The sequence below is a fragment of the Protopterus annectens genome, chromosome 5.part0 (assembly GCF_019279795.1).
Source record: "Protopterus annectens isolate FY-2018-M chromosome 5.part0, PAN1.0, whole genome shotgun sequence".
Classification (NCBI taxonomy): Eukaryota; Metazoa; Chordata; order Ceratodontiformes; family Protopteridae; genus Protopterus; species Protopterus annectens.
In genome coordinates this window covers 1,738,353,555-1,738,376,160 of record NC_056735.1, presented here as the reverse complement: position 1 = coordinate 1,738,376,160, position 22,606 = coordinate 1,738,353,555, and the positions used below count along the sequence as shown (strand labels likewise).

The window sequence follows — 22,606 nt, the reverse complement described above, 5'->3', positions numbered from 1 at the left end:
TCTGGTAACATATGTTCTTTTAACCAAGCATGTCTTCTAATGACAGAGCCTGTAACTGCTGCTCTACAGGAGGCTTCTAAAGAATCAAAACCACATTGCAAAGTATGTTTTCCCACCTGTTCAGCTGCATGCAATAAATCTGCATTTCTTTAAAAGTTGGAGGATCTGAATCTGGAAGCATTTTGTTTTTGTTTCAACTGAGACAGTAAAAATTGCTGATATTTTAGCATGTGAAACTGGCAATTTAAGGCTCTCATTGCTAAAGTTGCAGACATATATACTTTCTTTCCCCATCTGTCTCTGGAATCTGTCAGAGGGAACCGGATTCTTGGCTGATGAGGCCTTAACCCCTTTGGGTCCCCGAGAAATAGTTTCAGGGTCAGCAACAGGGCTTTTGTACAGAAATTTGTGTGAGTCAGGGACTCTGTAGTATCTGTCAGGTTTAACTGGGGCTGGAGGTAAGGAATCAGGATTTAAGCTGGATTCAGTATGCACATCATCCACAATATCTAACACTGGCGGAACAGCAAGGGGTCTGTGTTGAGGTAATAAAAGGAAGTCTCTGAGCCTTTTCTTGGATTCCGAGTAATCCTGGCCATCCCAATGGAAATTCTCCCTCATGGTATGCAAGGTTTCCCCGAAGGAGTAGTCCTCAGGCAGAGAGGCTGATGGAATTGACTCCTCAGCATCAAAATCCTCATAAGGGGGTAAAGAATATCCTAGGTCTGAGGATGAATCTGAAGATATGGACACCTGGTCGGATGAGTCATAGTCTGCATCCTGTCTAGGCCTTTTATCAGGAGGGGGATGGGACCCCCTTGATCAGAGTGATTAGGTCTTCAGCCATTTTGAGCATTTGTTTCTTAGGCATGGAGGCCTGTCCTGGAGAATGCTGTATTTGTTTCTTTAATTTGAAAGGTGGTTTAGACTTAGCAGAGGTTTTAATGCTTAACTGAGTAGGTCTGAAAACACCCTCTGAAGCTGCGGGTAGCTCAGCTACTCAGGATCCCTCTCTGTGCGTCCGAAGGCCCAGCCATCTCCACGTGGGAGTCGGAGGCGGCCTGTGGTTCTACAAAAGCGGTCGTCAGGGGCTGCAAAGGCGCCTCGCTGAAAACTGTGGAACCGGTGACTGGCCTAGAAGAGGCTTCGTCGTCAGTTTTGGGCCTCGGATGCCTATCCTTGTCTTTGCGCTTTTTATGTATTCCAGTCATCGGAAGGTCCGACAGCATGGTATAATTGAATTTTCTACCAAAATAATGTCGGGCAAAATCAAACCGACGTTTAATAGTGCGCTTGTTAAACCTAGCACAAAACCGACAACCAGTGACGTCGTGGTCTGGGACTAGGCATGGGATACAGTTATTAACTTTTTACTGACATCGGTCTGAGGCAAGAAAAAGTTTCCCCAACGGAGTACTTAGCTTTGTAGAAGACTTCGGTTCTGGATTCGGAATGAAAATCTCAGGAGACTGCCGACCGGCACTTGCAAACTGCTTTTGCTTCGGGCACCGCGTGGCAAGAAAGACTGAAGAAAATGGCGTTGGCTGCATCTTATATACCCCGTCACACTGACATCAGGGAGGAGGCGACAGCAACCGACGCCGGACCAAGACTTTGGAACTCAGGCCGACTGGGGAACCGCCTGACGGCAGGATAACCCAAGTGTAATGACTGCAGCAGTGTAACACGATGAACATCTGCACAATCATACACACTTCTTAAGGCACGTTCCAGCTAGTCACTACCTTCAGGAAGAAGTGTAGTACACAATTCCCTCAAACTGTGTGTACAAAAAAGAAGAAACTTAAGCAAATGGGTCCAGTTAAAAACTGTAGTAGAACAATACCTTCTCTTACCCAATCTGTCCAAAGTGTGTCCTTCCTTGTCCACAGGGAAAGGACTGGCGGACACCAGAAGTTTGTTCCCAGCTGACGAAGATGTGATATGGCCACAGGGTTATACTTAAGGTATAAAAACAAATGTTTGTTAGTTTGATAAACTTTACAATGCCTATCTCTCCCTTTTTGGGAATTGAAGATTGAGAATCAGGATTGTTACAAGCAGCATTAAATACATCATCCAAAGCTGGAACTACTGCAGGTATGGGAGTGGAATGAGGCATATCTAAATTATAACATATTATACTATCTCCTCAATTCAGAGGAACATCCATTTATTCCCATTAAAAACACCCCATTCATCCTTATAATAGTCTGAGAAAAGGAAAATTCCTCAAAAGGAGGGTGCGAGGAAAAAAATTTCCCCCGAATCAAAGATCTGGCATTTGGATTCTGCAGAACAAACCCCCATTCCTATGTCAGAATCCTCTAACATGTCTTCCTCAAGAATGTCTCTGTTGACAGGTTTTTCAGTTAAGGATTTCTGAGCACAAGGATTAATAGCCTGTAACAACTTCCTAATCAACTTAAGAAAGTCATCTTTCATAACAGACAACATGCCTTCAGATGAACAGTGTTTATCTTTTTTTTTTTTTTTTTTTTTTACAGGTTTAAATGAAGATCAACTTAGAGCAGTTCTGACATATAGAGAGGTCTCTTTCTCCAGCTACATTGAGCAGCATCTCCTGGAGTGTTTCCTTGACCCAGGAGAGACGGTTCGCCAACGTCCAGACGGTTCGCCAATGTCCAGAATGGACACTGGAATAGTAGAAGAGGACATGGCTGACACCCAGTTCATGTCGGCTAAAAGGGCTACTTTATAAAACACTAGCACTGCACAGAGTAAAAATCCAAATTTTACTGCAGGTACACAGGCAAAAAAAAAATTTTTGTAGAGTTCAACCCAATTTCATCAAGTGCCACCATGTTGGCTAACCCCTAAATATCAGGCAAACTCACTTTCAATATACTTAAAAGGTACAAGATGCTTAAAAAACAATATAAAATAATCATTTCACATACATGCCAGTAATCCTGCATGCATATAAGCAAACAACTAGTATCACATAAAAATAAATGCAAATCAGAGCATAACTGTGGTAATCATAAACAAATAAGTTGCCTAAAACATGTAATTTTAAACCGGGGGGTGTGTTTAAGTGCCCCAGTTAATACTATCCAAAGATGTTCCGTATGCTTTAAGGAACATATATTTCCTTCTGTAATCATTTTATTTCTATGTGCAAAAGCACACACCAATGTCTATAAAATTAAATTTAACAGATGGATGTTCCAGCATATGTATAAAATTCCAAACAGTTATGTTACAGGTATGTATACTTCACAATGGAGCACAAATGTGGCATATTTAAAACATGTAATTTAAACCACGGGAAAACAAAGCCCCAGTTAACACCATCCACAGAGGTTTCTTGTGGTTCAAGTTCTCATATAACTTTTCTTTTCTCATTTTAATCTGTGGGCAAAACAACGATCAATGCCTGTGAAATTTAATTTAGCTGGCGGATGTTTCAGTGGATGTTTGTATAGTGCATTGGTACGTTTATGTTTATGGCATCTGATGTCACTCAAATACTCTTACCCTAACTTTATAGGTCAAACCTCCAGATGTTTTATAGAAGGCTCCATAAAATCAGAAGGCATATTACCCATTTATTGTTGTGCGTTACGGGTGTTTTGATGTCAGAACATCAGTAGGTGTGTCCTTAGAAGTTAAAAGTCATTTTCATTATATAAAGGCAGATGATACAATCACCACAAGGAGATGACCCTTTAGGTTGGTTGGAAGCCAACCTAATATTATCATACTGGTTAAACTCTCTTATTTCCCTAGAAATACTGACAGACTTTTGACGATTCTACAGGAAAGAAACATTTGTCTGGGAGGAAACTGTCAAAAAAAGGGCTCGTTTCAAAATTCACCACTGGGACTGTATAACAACTTGCATCTGACTGTGTGTATGTATTTTATAGACATAGATATAGATATACATTCACTTTATAATCTCAAAAAACTGAAATCGCAAATTTCAGTATCCCAATACTATAAAGTAGAACAATCACAATACCGAAATCGCGAAATTTAAAATCACGACTTTTAAATAAATCCTCCACCACACAAACACATACACACACCCTCCTTCCTACCACTACAACAAATCAATAAACACACACATACACAACCCAAACACACACCTAACCTACATATAAGCAGGGGGTCAAGCCACCCTGCACCCCCCAACTTACATATACCAACTGCGAGGTAGCACTAAAAAGACAAAGACACTAAACCCACCACTACATACTCTATATTCCCCTTCCACAAACACACATCACATACTTACAAACACCACCACTCTCAACAGTTACACACACACACACACACACACACACACACACACACACACACACACACACCCTTGCCTACCTACCCTAAGCTACACCTAAAACTTCCCAACACACACACACACACACACACACACACACACACACACACACACACACACACACACACCTACCCAAAACCTTAAAAACAACAGCACTTACCTGAATCTCCATACATATCCACACAATGGCATGCAAACCATACCCCACAGCACACCGCACCTTACCAACACAGTAAATCCCACATTGCGTGCCACCATAACCGCGGATTCGACATTCTGAATTCGAGCAAGTGCAGTTTAGCTCAACTGCACTTTTGTCTCGAGATTTCAATATTTCAAGATAGTAAAGTGCTTTTATATATATATATATATATATATATATATATATATATATATATAATGTATATATAGATCCACTTCAAAATACCAAAAACACACAGGATACCAACACTTGTTATATTCCAGCACAGTTACATAATGAAACAAATAAAACCTAACCATATTACTCTTCCCCAAGTATAAGCAGGGAGGCAAGCCCCCCTGCACCCCCCCGATACTTAAATATATCAACTCCAAGATTGTACTTTTGTGCAGTGAAGTACAAGTAGTTCTGCTGCAATATAGTTGTGTCGCTGTACTGCATTTGCTTTCAATATTTTGAGTTTCAGTATGTTGAGCTTTAGAGATTTTGGTCTCAGTATTTTGAAGTGGACCCATATATATAATATAATATAATATAATATAATATAATATAATATATATATATATATATATATATATATATATATATATATATATATATATATATATATATATATACACATACACACACACACACACACATATATATACACACACACACACACACACACACACACTACATACTTTGCCGTCTTAGGTGGTCATCAACCTGCAGTCTTTTTGATCCCCCATGGACTGTAGTAAACAAGATTGATCTATAATGTCTACTGCGTTTAGTTTGTTTTAATAACCTCTGTGTCTGAAGGTCTCTGCTGGATTGTTCACACAAACTTTCTGTGCAACAAATACTTTTAATACTCAGATTGTGATTTGCTATGTTGATAACATTTCGAGGTGGACAACTGATTGACTGCAAATGGGCATTAAGTAAGAAGGGTTTGTAATAGAGGGGACCACAGTTGCCATCAGTCATCCTGATCACATTTACATCCAAAAAATCTACTGTAAAACATACTACATGCAACATAAAAATCAATACCAAGCTTGGTGGTATTTGGGTACTGTAATCTAAAAATCTGTTCCTTGGGACCACCCCATATGAGTTAACAGTCAAGGTGGAGTCGCCACATATTCATGAGTTTTAAAAACTTAGTGTTGTTCACATTGTAAATATCTACATGTTTGAAATAACCCATGAACAAGTTAGTATACAGTGGAGCAAAGGAAGTTACAATTGCTGTACCCAACTGTCTTGTTTTTCAGTCAAAACAAACTCTGCCGTCTGTAACAAAAAATTCCCATATTCAAAGAAATATAAATCCACTGTTTCAATTCAAAATATCAGTACTTCCAGACCTAATTCATGGGAGAATGTTCATATATAAATATTTAACATCTAGGATACAAAGATACCCACCTCCCCCAGGGACAATATCATCATTCAGGAGTTTTCAAAAAGTATACAGTACCTTTGAGCCTGGCTCTAACAAATGTCTCAAGCAAGCATCTAGAAAGTTAGATGAAAGTTCCATGATGTAGCCCTTACCCAAAACAATGGGTGTATGGGGGAGGGGTCTTTGTAAAGATTTATAAATCTTGGGCAACACAGCCATCGTACCTAGCTGGTGATGCTTTTCGAAGGTCATCAATCATGAGAGGTTTAGCGAAAACTGATGGAACAACAATGAAATCTATCCAGTATTTAATCGATTCTTTAATTTGTGTGTGGAAGATGGTGTACGGTCATATTCTAGTTTAAAATAACTGGAACAGGTATTCTCTCTCAATCTATGGTGGTCCATACGAACCCCCATGCTCAAGTTATCAAATAGTATCTACAAGCAGCACACTTACACTCGCATACAGAGTCATCCAAAAACAGGAATGCATAAGCAGCACACTAAAACCCCTGTCAGAAAATAAGTGTTGTAAACTCAGTCTGACAGAAAAAAATGAAAAGTCGTCTCACTGAACACAAGTACTAATTTACCCTGAAACGTATTCTGCTTTACCAGAAAGGCTCATCCAGACTCTGCTACACTTTGCTGTGAAGGAAAGGTTAGTTTGCTGTTATTTTTTGTATTTCTGTATTGCCTTTCTATATTTTGAATACTGTAGTTTGTTTTCTTTACCTTGTGTTTTGCTTGCATTCTGTTTTAACAGCATATTAAAACTTCAAAAGAGACCACAGCTCTCTCTGTTCTGAGTTATTTTTTGTATTTCTGTATTGCCTTTCTATATTTTGAATACTGTAGTTTGTTTTCTTTACCTTGTGTTTTGCTTGCATTCTGTTTTAACAGCATATTAAAACTTCAAAAGAGACCACAGCTCTCTGTTCTGAGTTATTTTTGTATTTCTGTATTGCCTTTCTATATTTTGAATACTGTAGTTTGTTTTCTTTACCTTGTGTTTTGCTTGCATTCTGTTTTAACAGCATATTAAAACTTCAAAAGAGACCACAGCTCTCTCTGTTCTGAGTTATTTTTTGTATTTCTGTATTGCCTTTCTATATTTTGAATACTGTAGTTTGTTTTCTTTACCTTGTGTTTTGCTTGCATTCTGTTTTAACAGCATATTAAAACTTCAAAAGAGACCACAGCTCTCTCTGTTCTGAGTCAGGCAGAATTTTTCCCTCCCTCCCACCCATTTAAGTTGTCTTGTTAAATACCACTGTCTTTCTAGTTGCCTGCCTCTTATGTTAATCTGACCATATATCTCATTTCTCTCTACTTTCACTGGCTTATGTGAGTAATCACAAAACCATCACTTTTGAAATCCCACCCCTTCAATTATTTAAATTTATTGGCCATCCTACAGTATTTCATAGTACCAAAATACAAAAGTAACCACCCCTTTCAGTCCATCTTGCTGTTTTAAAAATAGTAACTCTCCACTAAACCTTAACTTTTTAAACAGGTAAAACTCAAGTTACCTACTTTCATATCTAACTTCTCTAGTGCACACTGCAGAGTGCATTCTTTTCAATCTTACCTTTAAGCATCCCTGTTACTAGCACTTTCTCTAATACCTAAAAAGATCATCTCTACTTGACTCCAAGTAGACTTTTCTCTATCTGTTAAACCTAGCACTTGCTCCTACAGTACTTATTACCTTGATACGGCACTCTTATAGATAGCACCCCAAAAAGGCAAACCCCCATTTCTCGGTCACCCACGTCCCCCAGAATCTCTTTTAAAGTTTTTTTGTCTAGTCCTTCTAGCATGTCGAGGGATCAGTTGCTAGTGTCCTCTCCTGCTCAGCTGGTGAACCTGGGAATATTGAGGCAATGTTACAACTGCCTCATGTACACAGACAACCCTCTCCTCCTCCCACAAAACACAAATACATGTGAGAGATGCAACTATACGGCCAAACTGGAGGCTGAGCTCTCTCAACATAGGACTGGCAAGACCAGTCAGGAGGAGAAGGTTACCACACACACTATAGACCCAGTCTCACATAGTACCATCACAACCTCAAATCATACACATAAACACACAAAGACATACTCGGCTCTGATCAAAAATCTACCAAAACAGCAGAGGCCACCAAAGCAGACACCCAAACAACCACCACCTCAGAACACAACACCTGCAACACATAGACCTCACAGTCAGTGTCTCAAACAGTCACAGCCCTTAAGGCCAAACACAATGCCAGACACACTAGTCATTGGTGACTCCATAGTCAGACACACTGACGTCCCGCCACCAGACTGAGTAAGGAGAAGGTCACAGTAAGCTGCCTGTCGGGCGCTAGAATCCGCCACATAACGCAAGCACTCAGGTCTCTCAACAGCAGGTACAAATACGACTCAGTCATTGTCCACGCTGGTGTAAACGACCGAGACGCACCTCCTTGGACTACATGAAAAGAGACATTGAGGAGCTCTCTGATTATGTAGCCCAGGCAGGTATGACCCTGACCTTGAGCAGTATCCTACCTTCACCAAGAATGATGCCACAATACAGAGATAAGATGATCAGCTTTAACAATTGGCTTAAACTCTGGTGTCATTCAAAGGGGATCCAATGTCTGTCTGCCTGGGATGACATGCTGGACAAGCCACGCTGCTTCGCAAGGGACGGCTTGCACCTGTCACCCTGGGATTCGGATATTGGCAAAGGCTCTTGCCACCCCATAGTGCCTTTTTAGGCAAGGCTCAAATTCTAAACCTACCACCCTAGAACACAAAAAGGAAAAAACTAAGGGTAATGCTGCTCAATGCCAGAAGTCTAAATCTCAAAATGCACGCACTCGAGGCCCTTCTCAGTATGGAGAACATCGATGTCTGTGCAGTGACAGAAACCTGGTTCAAGGCTCCTGAGAGCACCCCAGCACTATCAGGTTTTACCTCTTATCATGCGTTCTGGCCCCAAAATCCGGACAATACCAAGAAAGGAGGGGGGGGTATCCATATTCATCAAGGACACCCACACCTCAAGACTGGTGGCAACGCACGATGCATCGGAGACCATCCAGGTGCAATTAACCATAGGCAAGACTGCTCTGCAAATTGTAGCATGTTACAGGCCACCCTCACAAACTCAGGAACCTCACATGGCCTTCCTGAAAACACTAGAGGGATAAATGTATCACCAAACACCATCATACTAGGTGACTTCAATTACCCTAATATAGACTGGGAACACTACTCAAGCCCAAACACCCTAGCCCAAAAGTTCCTGGAATTCATAAACTCAAATGCCATGGAACAACTAGTCACCATCCCCACAAGAGGAGAAAACATACTTGATCTCATCATCACGAACATGGGAGCACAATGTTCAACACCGAAGTATACCCCTCTCTGGTGAGATCAGATCACAAACTAATCTCGCTGGAGGTCCTCATCCCACCCCCACCTAAAATAAAAAAGACCACAGTAAAGAACTTCTCGAAAGCCGACTTCACACTTCTAAAGACTAGTGTGGTCTCCTTTAAGGCCCCCGAGCCGGGAAAACAGTACTCAAGCCGCTGAATCACTTACAAATGCCTTCTACCAGCACCTGCAGGACTGCATGGATAAGGCAATCCCAAGCAAAACAAAGACTCTTTGTACCAAAGGCAAGCGTCCAGTCTGGTGGACCCCAGCCATAAACAAACTCTACAACAAAAGGAGGCAGCTACTACAAGATAGAGCAAAATCCTTAAAAGGTAAGACACCCTTGATCACTATAAGTAAAAAACTAAGAGCTCTCATAAAATCATCCAAAGCAAATTTTGAGAGAAAAATAGCTAAAGACTCAAAAGACAATCATAAGGCCTTCTTTAGCTATGTTAGAAACCTGGGAGGAAACTCCCAGATATGCTCAGAACTAGTTCAAAATTATGTGAAGATTACTGATCCTACAGACATTGCCAACATACTGGCTGACAGGTTCAGTGCAAATTTCTCCTCCCTCCCCCAAAAGGAGAGATATCTATACCAAGCGATTGCAGCCCCCAAACATCTCCAACGCCCAAGTGAGAACTGCTCTCTCCAAAGCAAAAACACAGCATCCATGGGACCTGATGGTGTCCCCGGCTGTGTGCTCCACGAACTCAACGAGGAATTAAACCCACAGCTAGGACAGCTGTTTAATCATAGTCTTACCTCTGGATACGCACTCCAGGAGTGGCGCACTGCAACTGTGGTCGCACTTCACAAAGGCGGTGCCTCCACTGACCCTGGAAATTACCGGCCCATTAGCTTGACAAGCCTTATCTGCAAAGCCATGGAGAGGATCATAATGGACCTCATAAATAAAGACATAGGGAATTTGCAGACTTTGGATCCATCCCAGTTTGGCTTTGTCAAAGGCAGATCATGCCTTCCAAATTTGGTTGACTTTTTCGAAACAGTCACCAAAGCCATTGATGAGGGAAAGGCAGTCCATACAGCCTACCTCGATCTGGCGAAGGCCTTCGATACAATACCCCACTCGGGTATCATTGAAAAACTCATCAGCTTAAATGTTAACCCATACATCACAAGATGGGTTGCAAACTGGCTGAGTGACAGAACCCACAGGGTCAGAGTTGCTGGCGCCATGTCAGACTCAAAGCCTGTCACAAGTGGTGTACCACAGGGCTCAGTCCTGGGCCCACTCTTGTTTGGCATCTACTTTTCCAAGTACAAGCAAACACAGGAGGGTTATGGCTGACAAAGTTTGCAGATGACTGCAAACTGGGCCATAGTAGAAAACACATCTGACACAGATATCCTTCAGAAGGGTCTCACAGAAACGGATAACTGGTGCCAGAGCCATGGCCTAAAGTTAAATGCCAAAAATGCATAGTCATACCCTTCGGGAAAAACAAGGTTACCCCTAGCTACCAAATAGGTGGCAATCCACTGAGCACAGAAGAAGTTATCAGGGACCTGGGGACCCAGGTTGATAGTAGTCTGTCATTCGACACCCATGTAGCTAAAGTAGTTAGGAAGACCTTCTACATTGCCCACCTTATCATGAAGGGATTCTCATCTAGATCAAGGGAGGTCATAGTCTCCTATACTCATCACTCATCAGACCAATGATTGAGTACAATGCCCCATTCGAATGTATCTGACCCGACACTTGCAGCAGCTGGAGAGGCCACAAAAGTTCCTCACCAAAAGGATAAAGGGTCTCAAACATCTGTCCTATGCTGCCCGACTGAAAGAACTCCAGCTCTATTCAGTCACTTACCGCTTGCTCAGAGGTGACCTTTGCCTAACATACAAGGCCATGTCAAACCCAGATTTGATGAATATGCTTCACCTCAAAAAATCTAGATCCGTCAGAGCCACAAGGGCGGAGACTTAAACCTCGACACGGCTATTAATAGGACGTGCTGGAGGGATAGATTCATCACCCAAAGACTCCCTATGCTGTGGAATAAAATCCCGGTATATGTGAGGCAGAGCACCTCGCTGGCCTTGTTCAAGAGAAATCTTGACCAATGGATGGGAGATCGCAGATATACCCCAGGGATTACCTCAGTGTCACTGCTCGACAGAGGCACAGCAAAATAATGGGTATAGTTCCCCATACTAAAGGGGTGGCGTAAGCCACAAAACTATGGGCTAGGCTTGTAAATGCCCTCGGGCAGATAGCCTAGTATGAACCTATGAACCTAAGAATAAAACACTTCCCGACACTTAACTTTGAGATAAACTACATAAAGTTTACACAATCAGTACATTTTCTCACAAATAGCTAAAAAGTGAAAAACAAGAGGTCCCAGATAGAAACTTCCGATATAAAAAAATATTATAAAAAAAAAGTTTTTTAATAATGAACATTTTTTACTTTTTAGATTGACTGGATAAAAAGCAAGGAAAAAGAGTGAAAACTTTGCAAAAGAATCAGATGAGTTGAGTTTAGAAAAGCATACAATGTTAGTCTTGCTGACTGTGGTAATGAGGAACCAGAAATAGCAGAAATCAGCAAAACCAACCTAAAATGCTTCTCTGAAATCAGCTTGTGTGCATTTCTTTTGCAAAGTTTTCACTCTTCTTCCTTATTTTTTACTTTTTAGAGTGACTAAATAAAAATCACTTTATTTAAATAGCTTATTTTTAGTCAAAGTAAAAATACTGCCCATCTGTCATTAGTGAGACAGAACCAGAGAGAGAGAAAAAAACAATTTGAATAACGAGTATTCTAACAAGAGGAAAGGGGGGTGGTTCTTAAAGGGGAAATCCCTCCAAGCAACCCAGTTTAAAAAAACAGCAGTTTTGTAAAGGGCAATATTCCATCAGAGAAATATGGAACTCAAGAAAGGTACAAATGGAAATGTTTATGGAAGTATTAAATATGCCAAGGTTAGAGGTAGATGAGGCTCCATTACTAACAGTTAGGACAGGAGAAGATGGGATAAAAATGATGATGTATAACCAATCCAGAGGAAAGTCCCCAGGGATAGATGGTATTCCTGTGGAAGTTTGGAAGCTGGGATGGAAAAAAAGATCCCAAAGGTTTTAACAGTATTTTAAGAGGAGAAGTACCAATATCCTGGAAGAAAGTGGTGGTAGCTGTAATAACTAGGGTGTAAAGATCCATTAGATCCACCTTCATACAGGCCCATTTCAATATTAACCATGATTATAAAGCATTTTTTTCTATAATGGCTAAAAGAAAGGCAGAAGTGATGCCAAGATAGATAGATATGGATCAATGTGGTTTTGTGGAGGGGAGTAGGAGTATATATGGGGGGGGGGGGGGTCGGAGGTGAAAATTAAAGTGGGCGAGTCCTCTCTGATAATTTCTGCTTGAGCAATGGAACCAGGCATGGGTGTCCTCTTTCCCCTTTGTTATTTGCATTATATTTAGAGCCATTAGCAAAGAAAATAAGGGACTCAGAAATTCAAGGATATAATTGGTATAGTAGTCAAGAAAAGCTGTTGCTATTTGCAGATAATATTTTATACCTGAAAAAAAAAAAAACAGAAAGGGACATTACAGTGTTGTGAAACATTTTGAGTCAGTTTCAGATCTTTTCGGGATACAAAATTAATAAAGCTAAAACAAAAAAAATCAATAGTGCTAAATTATGTACCCACACACAAATTGGTAGAGTAATATCCATATTTATGGGTGTGACATCCCTCCTCTGGGCCAGTAATCAAGGAGCCTCAATTCTCACCACTGACACCGGTGGGGAACATTCACTTAGAATAAAAATGGATACACAGTAATTTCAGATGCAGCTCTCAGCACCAAGCACAACTTCCCTTAAGAGCACACAGGATGCATACACAGTCCTGGAGGCTGGGGCTGGACTTCCTCCTCCAGGCCCCAAACAAGACTTCCCCTTTCCCTTTGCAGAAACCAGTACTGTGCGTCCCTGTTCCTAGTAGCCGACATATACACACACACAAACACAAACACACACACACACACACACACACACACACAAGGCTGGCACACATTTACCAGCTACACCACCTCTACCCAGACTATAAAGGTAAAGTCACCACCACCTACTTTAAAGCTCTTACCAGGCGTACCCAATTACTCTTAGTAAAATTAACATTTATATAAACTGTAATGCTTTCAAGCAGCAAGACCTTCAGGAGCATGAACCCACAATGTCACCAATTAAAATACAATTACTTGCAAAGGTTAAACTATTTTCTAAAAGACCAGTCACAATGAAAGCTACCAATATATTTAATAATCAATAATAAAACAGAAAACATGAAAATACTGAACATCTATTTACAATAAACATCCGAGTTTCAATTCACAAGAAATACAACACAGATGGAAATACTTGGACAGATACAAAAAACAGTATTTAACTAATCTCTCTATATTTTCTAACTAACTGAAGAATTACTATTCCCTACTTACTTGCTACAGCAAGGCACGATGACGTGAATGAATGTCTTTATTGTCAGTTCCAATAACAAGAGTGCAGAGTGCCACTCATCTCTCATCTAATATTTAAATTAGAAATTTTAGTGCTGGATATAGAATGACATCACATCTGGTCACCCAACTCTGTGGTTCCCACACTACCTCCTGACTAGAAAATGAATCAGGATCTAGCACAGATATGTCACAATACAAACGTAAAGCTTTGCTAAGGCATCTGGAGACTGTAAAACTATTTCAATACTTTCATACTTCCTGGAGAGACTAACCAGCCATTCTCTGGCACAACAGGGCAGCAATTAGTTCACCACTAAGGACAAGAGCCCAGGCCTTTCCCCAGACATTGCATCTCTGGCTGCATTCAGGCCCGTGAGATAAAATTGTTATGACCTAAACTAAATCATTTAAATTTCTGACTATTTTTCTTTAGGTAAACGCAGCTGAGCTCAACCCCTTCCCTTCCTCTCTTAACATTTTATATATATATATATATATATATATATATATATATATATATATATATATATATATATATATATATATATATACACACACACACACACACACACACACACACACACACACACACTTCCTCAGTTACAAAAGTATAATCTGACATAGAAGAGTACATTTCTTTTCTGTCCAGCAGGACCCACTGTTGATACATTTTTAACACAAGCATCTATACAAATTACAAATAACAAAATTCTTTACAAAATTCCAGCTAGTTATGCTGGCATATGTGAACCCCGCATTGCCCTACTCTCTCTGGTATAGCTGCACTACCTCATGTCATCACATTGGGGACATGATAAAATTAAATATTTAGGAGTATGAATTAAAAAGGATTCCAGTGTGGCAGTTAAGGATATGTGGGAAGAGACTAAACAAAAACAAAGCCTGAGAAAATGGAAGGTCAGTTATACGGGCATTGATAGCAAGATACAGCAGTTAAAATTGTTTTCAGTCCCTTTAGTCTTATGCACAGGTCAGGCAAATTTTTATCAACCAAAGGGAAAGTTGTGGATAGCAATTAATAAAGAGCTGAAGGATTTTTATCTGGGAGGGGAAGATGGCAAGAGTCAAGGGGATAAGATGATTCTTCCAATAAAACAAGGCAGATTGGGATTACCCAATTTGAAGGGGTATTTTAGAGCAACACAGTTAAGGCTCATACACATTAGCACAAGCAGAAAACTAGCAGAGACTGGGATTTTGAATACGGACCTTTAAGGAGAATAGCAATAACAATCATACAGATGATATTCATAAAGTAGCAGAAAGTATTCTAAGAACTAAGCCAACAATGGAATGGAGAAAGGAGATTCTGCCAATAGGGATAACTGCAATTAGGGATACATACAATAGGCAAGAGGGGCCTGGAATTTAATTGGGAAAATTGGCAAAGGAACCAAGGTACTGGGAGTAAATAACTACAGAGGAAAAGGTAATAGAATTTGTTGGGACTGCTGGTTAGAGATTGATATCACTCCTTGATAGGAAAGGCAGAGAAAAGGAAAAAAGAAAGAACCAGGGGATCCTAAATGAAAGACCAGCACTGGTAGAGTTTTCAGTAAAATCTAGAACAGAAGCTGCCATTTAAAAAAGGAATAATTAGTACAGTATATCAAATATTGCACAATAACTATAAGAATCAAATCAGTGGAGATTAGAAAGGATTGGGGAGAGAGATTAATGGGGGGGGGGGGGGTTATACATTTGTCTCCTAAATATGCAATAAAGTCTAGAAGACTTAGGTATTTTTATATCTCAAGTAGACTCCACAAAGAATTTTTCCTCAGATTTACAGCAAATGTTGGAGGTGTGACGGGGAAGAAAGAGGTAACTGGGAACAGACTTGGAAACTTTAAAGATTCCCTAAAGACTGCTTTGTCAGAGATAATAGGTGAGCAAATTTGTGTAACTAAGGAAATGAGGTTTTAAGCTATGATAAAGAACTGGAATTGCCTAGACATATTAAGGCCTTGCAGAGTCTAATTATGGTAACTGCCAAAAAAGCAATTACTAAAAAATGGAAATCAAAGTCTAAACCAACTTTGTTACTATATTTTGTGACTTCTTGTAGAGATAAAACAACTAAAAATGGAATTTTTAAAAAAGGGGTAGGAGCAAATTACATAAGGAAAAATGGGAATTGTGGGAACACATGCAGAGAAGGAACAAGGTTTAAAAGAAGGCAGGATTTGAATGAGCTATGTCAAGTTTGCCTGATAATGACGGGACAGATACGTGATGTATAATGTTTGCAACTACAATTGGTGTCAACATGGTTCGTAATGTATAATATTTGCAAGTGAAAATGTGTCAATATGTTTTTTTTTCATTTATATAACTGTAACATCGCTTACGTCAAAAAGGGTAATATTCCATGTGGAAGGATTCCACACTGGGGATTTATCTGCCATAATCAAAGCTGAGGCCCGGGTGCTGGTCCTGTGAAGCCTCTAAGCTGCTTCGTCAGCAGCAGCAAGAAAGTACTGAAATCACTCCAACTACTGAATTTCTCTCCAAAGGGCTGCCCTTTCCACAGTCAGGAGTGAAGTTGTGGGAGGGAGATACAGCCTTGGAAGCTGGCCTGTTGTGTCCTGGGGACGACGCAACCTATATAGCCTAAAGGCTGCTGCAGCAGTGGAATGATGAATATCTAGTTGAAAAGATAAGAATATCAGCATCTGCTTTGCATTTAATTTGACAAGCAATTTAGTATTTTAATACACAATATTTAGAAACTGAAAAGGAAGCAGTAGAAGTGGAGAAGCTAAACAATAACTTTCTTAAGGTAGCATACCTCTGCTTCCCTTTCTTTCCCCGAATTTAAAATAGATAAACTAAGTAAAATTACCCGAATTTAAAATGATAGTCGATATAACACATGGGAAATTACACTTTTCATGGTCTGTACAGTTATGACCTTTTAGGCTTTGCTCTTCATAGCATAATTACTTGCACAAATCCTCTAAAGTATCATTTTTACTGCACACATTTTATAATCCTCTAAAGTCTAAAATGAAAGTGGACAGCGTTTCATATTAGATGTAGTAACAAGATTCTTTTCCAGCTCCTAAAAAGTAGATAACGATACATTTAAAATATCAGTTTCAGTTAACAAGATTCTACTACATATTTTTTTTGTTTTAAGATTCTCATACACAGTATTAAAACTCAGCATCTAGCAGGAACTCACAAAAGTTCAGATTCCCAAGAGTTTGAAGTCTGACTTGAAATCAGTACAACACAAAAGCAAGCGCCAAGCAACAATAAATATAAACAAACTTCTACCTTTTTCCTTTGCATAAGTAATGAAAGAGTGTGATATTATAGCAATAACCCGCGCCTGGGTGTGGGTAATGCTGGATTTATCCACGGTTGGTGTGGTTTGGTCACGAGGGCGAAGCCAGAGTGGCCAAACAAAGACAACCGTGGGTAAATCCAGCATTACCCACACCCAGCAGTGGGTTATTGCTATTATACAATGACATTATTTAAGAAAAAAAATAATTACTTTTCTTAAATAATGGCATTGTATAATGCCTCCTTGCTGTCCTTCTGCAGCTGTCTGGAATTCTGCAGCAGTTCTGATGTACTGCACATGCGTACACTTATGCAGTACATCAGAGCTGGGTGCAAAAGCAACGGAGAAAGCAAGATCTCCATTGCTTTTTAAAAAGTGTCTCGCTATGTTAAATGGGTTTAACATAGTGAGACAGCTTTAAAACAAGCAACGGAGATGCTCCGTTTCTTTTTTTAAAGCTGTCTCGCTATGTTAAACTCGTTTAACATAGTGAGACATGGTGTAAAAAGCAACGGAGATCTCGCATTCTCTGTTGCTGTAAAAGAGTTATACTAATGGAAAAAGTCTGGGCGACCGGACCTTTTTCCATTACTATAACTCTGATTTACAATGTGCACGCTGACCAATCAGCGTGCACGTTTTGGAATATTAATTGGGGGGGGGGGTCATTGTATAATTAAAACTAACGAAGTTGTGATGCAAAAACTTTGCAAAAGCTACAACTGAATACATTGTACAAGACAAAAAAAAAAAAAATGTTTCCATACTCAGTCAGCTTCGTATATAGACACTGCCCATGCTGGGCTCCACAAATGTAAAAACTCTTCCCTTTGTTGGGTCCATCTCGAACTCCAGTTTTCAGCATACACAGAATTCCTAGAAGAAAGTACAATAAAAGCAATTACACCCGACTTTCCAAGGAGGTACTTCATTCTGTTACAAGTTTTTACAAACCAAGTAAAATCACACGAATCAAGACAGAATGTTAACAGCAGTGGTCCAAATAAAGTGCTGCTCTTGTATATTAATCCTACTATTTCTTCAAAAATAAAACACACTGTGTTACTTGATTAGGTCTAATTTAGTCTGGCTCAAGAAAAACTTATAGACTAGATTAAATGCAATCATTTGGGCAATAAATTTAAATGCAATCTACATTTAACTTTATTGCCCAAATGATGATTGCATTTAACTTTACTGCCCAAATAATATCATTTGGGCAATAAAGTAAGGGGGAGCAAGTTAATCAAGCCAATAAACTATCAAATGTAAAATCTGCTTAAAATCATAACCAAAAATAGGCATATTGTTAAAATAGGAGTTAATCTTGGACTACTTTATTGCTGATAATTCCTCTGCCAATAGCTCCACTCAGCAAAAATTACAAAATTTCCTTGGCTGCCACCTCTAGGAGGTGTACATTGTCCAATACCATGTGCTGAATGTCCATTCTCCAAGATCCCTAGTGAAATCCCCATCCAAACAGCAAACACAACCTATGTAATGTATAAAAAAGAAGCTCAGGAATATAAAATGATACACCTGCCTAACTTACAGTTAAACCTGCCCAGAATCTGCAGAAAAAGTCGGTCTAGACACAGGAATAATGATGCAAGGGAAATAAAAGTATAGCTGTATGAGGAATTAACGTAACAGATGCTCGAGTAGGATCACTTTCAGTAGAATTCCTTACATGGACACATGAACAATAATGTGAAGGCAATGATGTACAGATGAGAGAGATACTAACAGCATTTGTTCAAGTAGGATCACTGTTGCAAACAGAATTCCTGACAAATGGAATTAGCTGCAGACAGAAGTTAGCATGACCAGCCTGACTTTCAGGGCTCTGTGGACATATGGGTGTAGGCAGACTCCTCCATATACAAGGATGCATGTCTGCACTTTGGATAAAGAGGCAGACTTGCCCACGCCATCTTCTGTATCTTACTGCAAATGAAAGGGAAGAGTTTTTCACCATGAAAAGATTATAACTTAGAAAATCTCAATTGCAGTACCCTACCTTTAGGTGCTATGGGTAAATGCAGGTACTGACAAGGGAAGAGACTATCTTCTGTTCAACCCTTTACATCTGAGGCTCTTTGAGGGAAAAGCAGACTTCAGCTTGAACTGCAACAGAGATCCTACTCAAACATCTATTCAAGTTTCTCACATAATTATACTTTCTCTGTCTCCTGTCATACACTCCTGTGTTTAGACAACCTGCATCTGCAGCTTCTAGGTAGATTTTCCTGCAAGATAGGCAAGTTTGTAATTTTATATTGTTGAGATTTCTTCTACATTATTCAGGCTGTTTGCCCTCTGCATGTATTCAGTGGGTACTGTCCTCTTCATATTGGTCACTGCTATAGTAGAATTCCCAAAACACTGGAAACTCTTACAGCTACACCAGCAAAGTGCAGGTAAAAACAGCAATAGCTGTCAAGTCTCTTAAGATAAGCCTTATATGACCTCAGTCCCAAACATTGCTTACCTCAGAGACTATAGATCCAGTTAAGCAAAAACATAAGCTGAGCCATAAAGCAACTACATTACCGAAAACCTTACAAAATACAATAAAAAAACGCAAACAGGCCAACTAGACAACACAAATTCTTTCCTTTTCTACAGACTTCTTCAGAAACAGTATGCCACTAAAATGCAGTCTTTAGAACGCTAACCATATGTTCATTTGTAACATCAACTGGCATCTTCCCTATCAAGTCGTTAAACTGCACAAATCTCAGTCATTGTGAAAAATTCTGCCAAAACTCAATTCAGCAATCCCCTTACCTTCCAATATATCTGCATAAGCCAATGTAAACATATTTTTAAAGGGTACTTGCATATCGAAACCAGATTTTCGAGATAATAATGGTTGCTTCCCGATGTGGAAATGTAACCGATAGTGGTGTGACAATGACAGACAATGGGTTTACTTTCACACTGAAGGTTGTTTTAGGCAGGGTTATAAGTAAAAACTGAGTAAGCTAATGTCGCTGTTTAGGTATGCACTTTACCGCCAGCATGTCATGTAGCTCGCAGTAAAGTGCATACTGGCTTCAACTGTCAGGGCTGCTGTCTTACTCACTGCAATTGCTCTCCAGTTTCCCCCACATAAAAAGGCACAGACACAGGAATTATGCTTTTGCTTCAACTTTTTATTTTTAACTAATTTTAAACATAAGTTCAGGTCCAAACATGGCAGTAACGACATGAAGAAGTGCAGCCTCAGCCAGTAACATGTTTTCCGTACTGTTGTTAGTAGGTTTAATCAGGAACCTGTAAACAGCTATCAACATCATCTACCCTCAGGGAAGGGAAAGTGACTCACGAAAAACACCCTGCAACCTTCTAACATTTAAATATATGAAGTTCAAGGATTGCTGCCCTTTCTAGTTTATGTGTCAAGATTTTCAGTAATGGTGCTAAGAAACTGTCCCAGTTTGGGAAGCAATGCCCATAGTTTACACAAAATGAAAGATACATTCAGTCGGTTCCTGAATAAACCTATTAAGACCACTTCAGGAAACAGCTTGATGATACGATTCTTCCTGTTGTCTGTGGCATGTAGCATGCTTTTTCAGTGGGACCTGATCATATGTTTATAGACATTGTTAAAAATAAAACGTTAACCAAAACCATCCTTCATGTCTTTGTGTGCTTGCCTTCTCTGAAGGATTCCTTCCACTCAGTGAAAATAGTCTGTTCATCAGTACGGTGGCATGTATGATGATTCAAGCGTGTGTCTGTGTGTGTAATGCATGCAAAAACTGGAAGAGGGTTTTCTGAAATGTTTCTTTTCCCCAAGCTAATGCAAAGTTATTCCACAGCAGTAAACACTGTGAATACCACCATACAGTGTTTCATGACCTTGTCTCTACCAAAATATGCGAAATTCGCAAGCGCGAAAACCTGGTTGCGATAATACGCAAGTACCTTTTAAAGTTATGACTACTGTAGAATGTACAGTGCATTAACTGCAGATTTTTACTTTCATAGCATACAGATGCTCATAAATGCTATCAGAACAGTTTTTTTGACTTTCTACCAAAATAAAGCACATTGTTTGATATGCAGTAGCCACTTAACACTACATTTTTTTTTTACAATACAATCAAAATAAGTACCTGAACTACAACTGCCACAACCTATTTAAAGTAACAATATAGATGGCCCCTTATTAATCAATTAATCAGCTTGCATATCTTACAAATTCCACCACATAATCCCCCTGGTTCTATAACCTACCTTCTTTTAACTAAAGTATTCTCTCTATGTTCTAAGATTGTCCTGATGTATTTATGTCTCTTTACAAAGAATACTGGTTAATTTCCCAAACTTGTGTGTACATTTGGGTTTCTTTGCATAGCTGCCCATCTTTAGAGAATAATTTGTTACTTTTAGGATCCACACTACAACAAATTGACACACGCTCTCCCCATACCACTCTGGGTCCAAATGGAGGGATAATATACCAGCAAACAAAAAAAAAATGCAAGAAGCCCAGAATTTCCACACAAAACATATATAAAAAGATTAAGAAAACAATTAGAGAAAGGAAAATACTTACAAAAGAAAGTCCATCAGAAGCTTCAAATAAGAATTTATGTCCATTAATACAACAAATTTATGAAAAACATAGACCAAAAAACTAAGTTTGGAAAAACAAAGCGACTGAGGAAGTGCAAAAATAAAAAGAACAAAATCTAGAGATTTTTGAAAAGTATAAAAAAAAAAATATGGAAATTGGAAAGAAAATGAGATCGGATAAGGTGCAATAGTTATGCATAAGAGAAAAGCAGCCCCAAAGATATTCAGAGAGAAATACAGGCAAAGACATCCAGATATGGAAAATTTCACAATACAAAAATAAGATCACAGGAATGCAGAACAGAAAAGTAAAGCAGAAGTTCATAAAGACTAACAGAGGTTATATCACAACATGATCGAACGAGTCCCCAAGTTAAGAAGAAACAGGAGGAACAGTCGACATCTGATAAAGAAATATGGACATGGGAAAGACAGAGAGAGATTTAAAATGGTGAAATATTTATGCAAAGGTGAAAGCAAAACTAATTACTACAAAACAGGCAGCGCCAAGCATACTTGAAGTGAAATACAGGCAAAGGAATCTGGATATGGAAAATTTTTCAACACAAGAAATAAGAAAAGAAAGAGGAAAACAGGGCTAGCAACGAAGAAGTTAAAGAAACAGAAACTGAGGTTATGGACTTCCTGCAAAGTGAAGGATTTAGGGTAGAAAACCTAACTCTGATAACATCATAGCAGAATAGAGCAATGGATCCACAAATTAAGGGGAAACCAGTGGAGTGGAAAATGTCTGATCAGTTGCCGTATGAAGATACTTTGGAGGCTTTCACAGGAAACCAGTATAAACATTCAGTTGGAGTTGCACAGCAAGAGAAGGAACAGGAAATT

The 22,606-nt window shown here is 39.4% G+C and overlaps 1 protein-coding gene across 1 annotated transcript in view; it reads right to left on the bottom strand.

Moving 5' to 3' along the window:
- The window catches only part of LOC122801872 (transcription termination factor 2-like), a gene marked incomplete in the record, with an annotated part of 438,525 nt that overhangs the window by 358,289 nt on the left and 57,630 nt on the right, over positions 1–22,606 (bottom strand). The window contains 1 exon segment of the mRNA XM_044071534.1: positions 17,932–18,040. Within this exon segment, the coding sequence (XP_043927469.1) occupies positions 17,932–18,040 (109 nt within the window).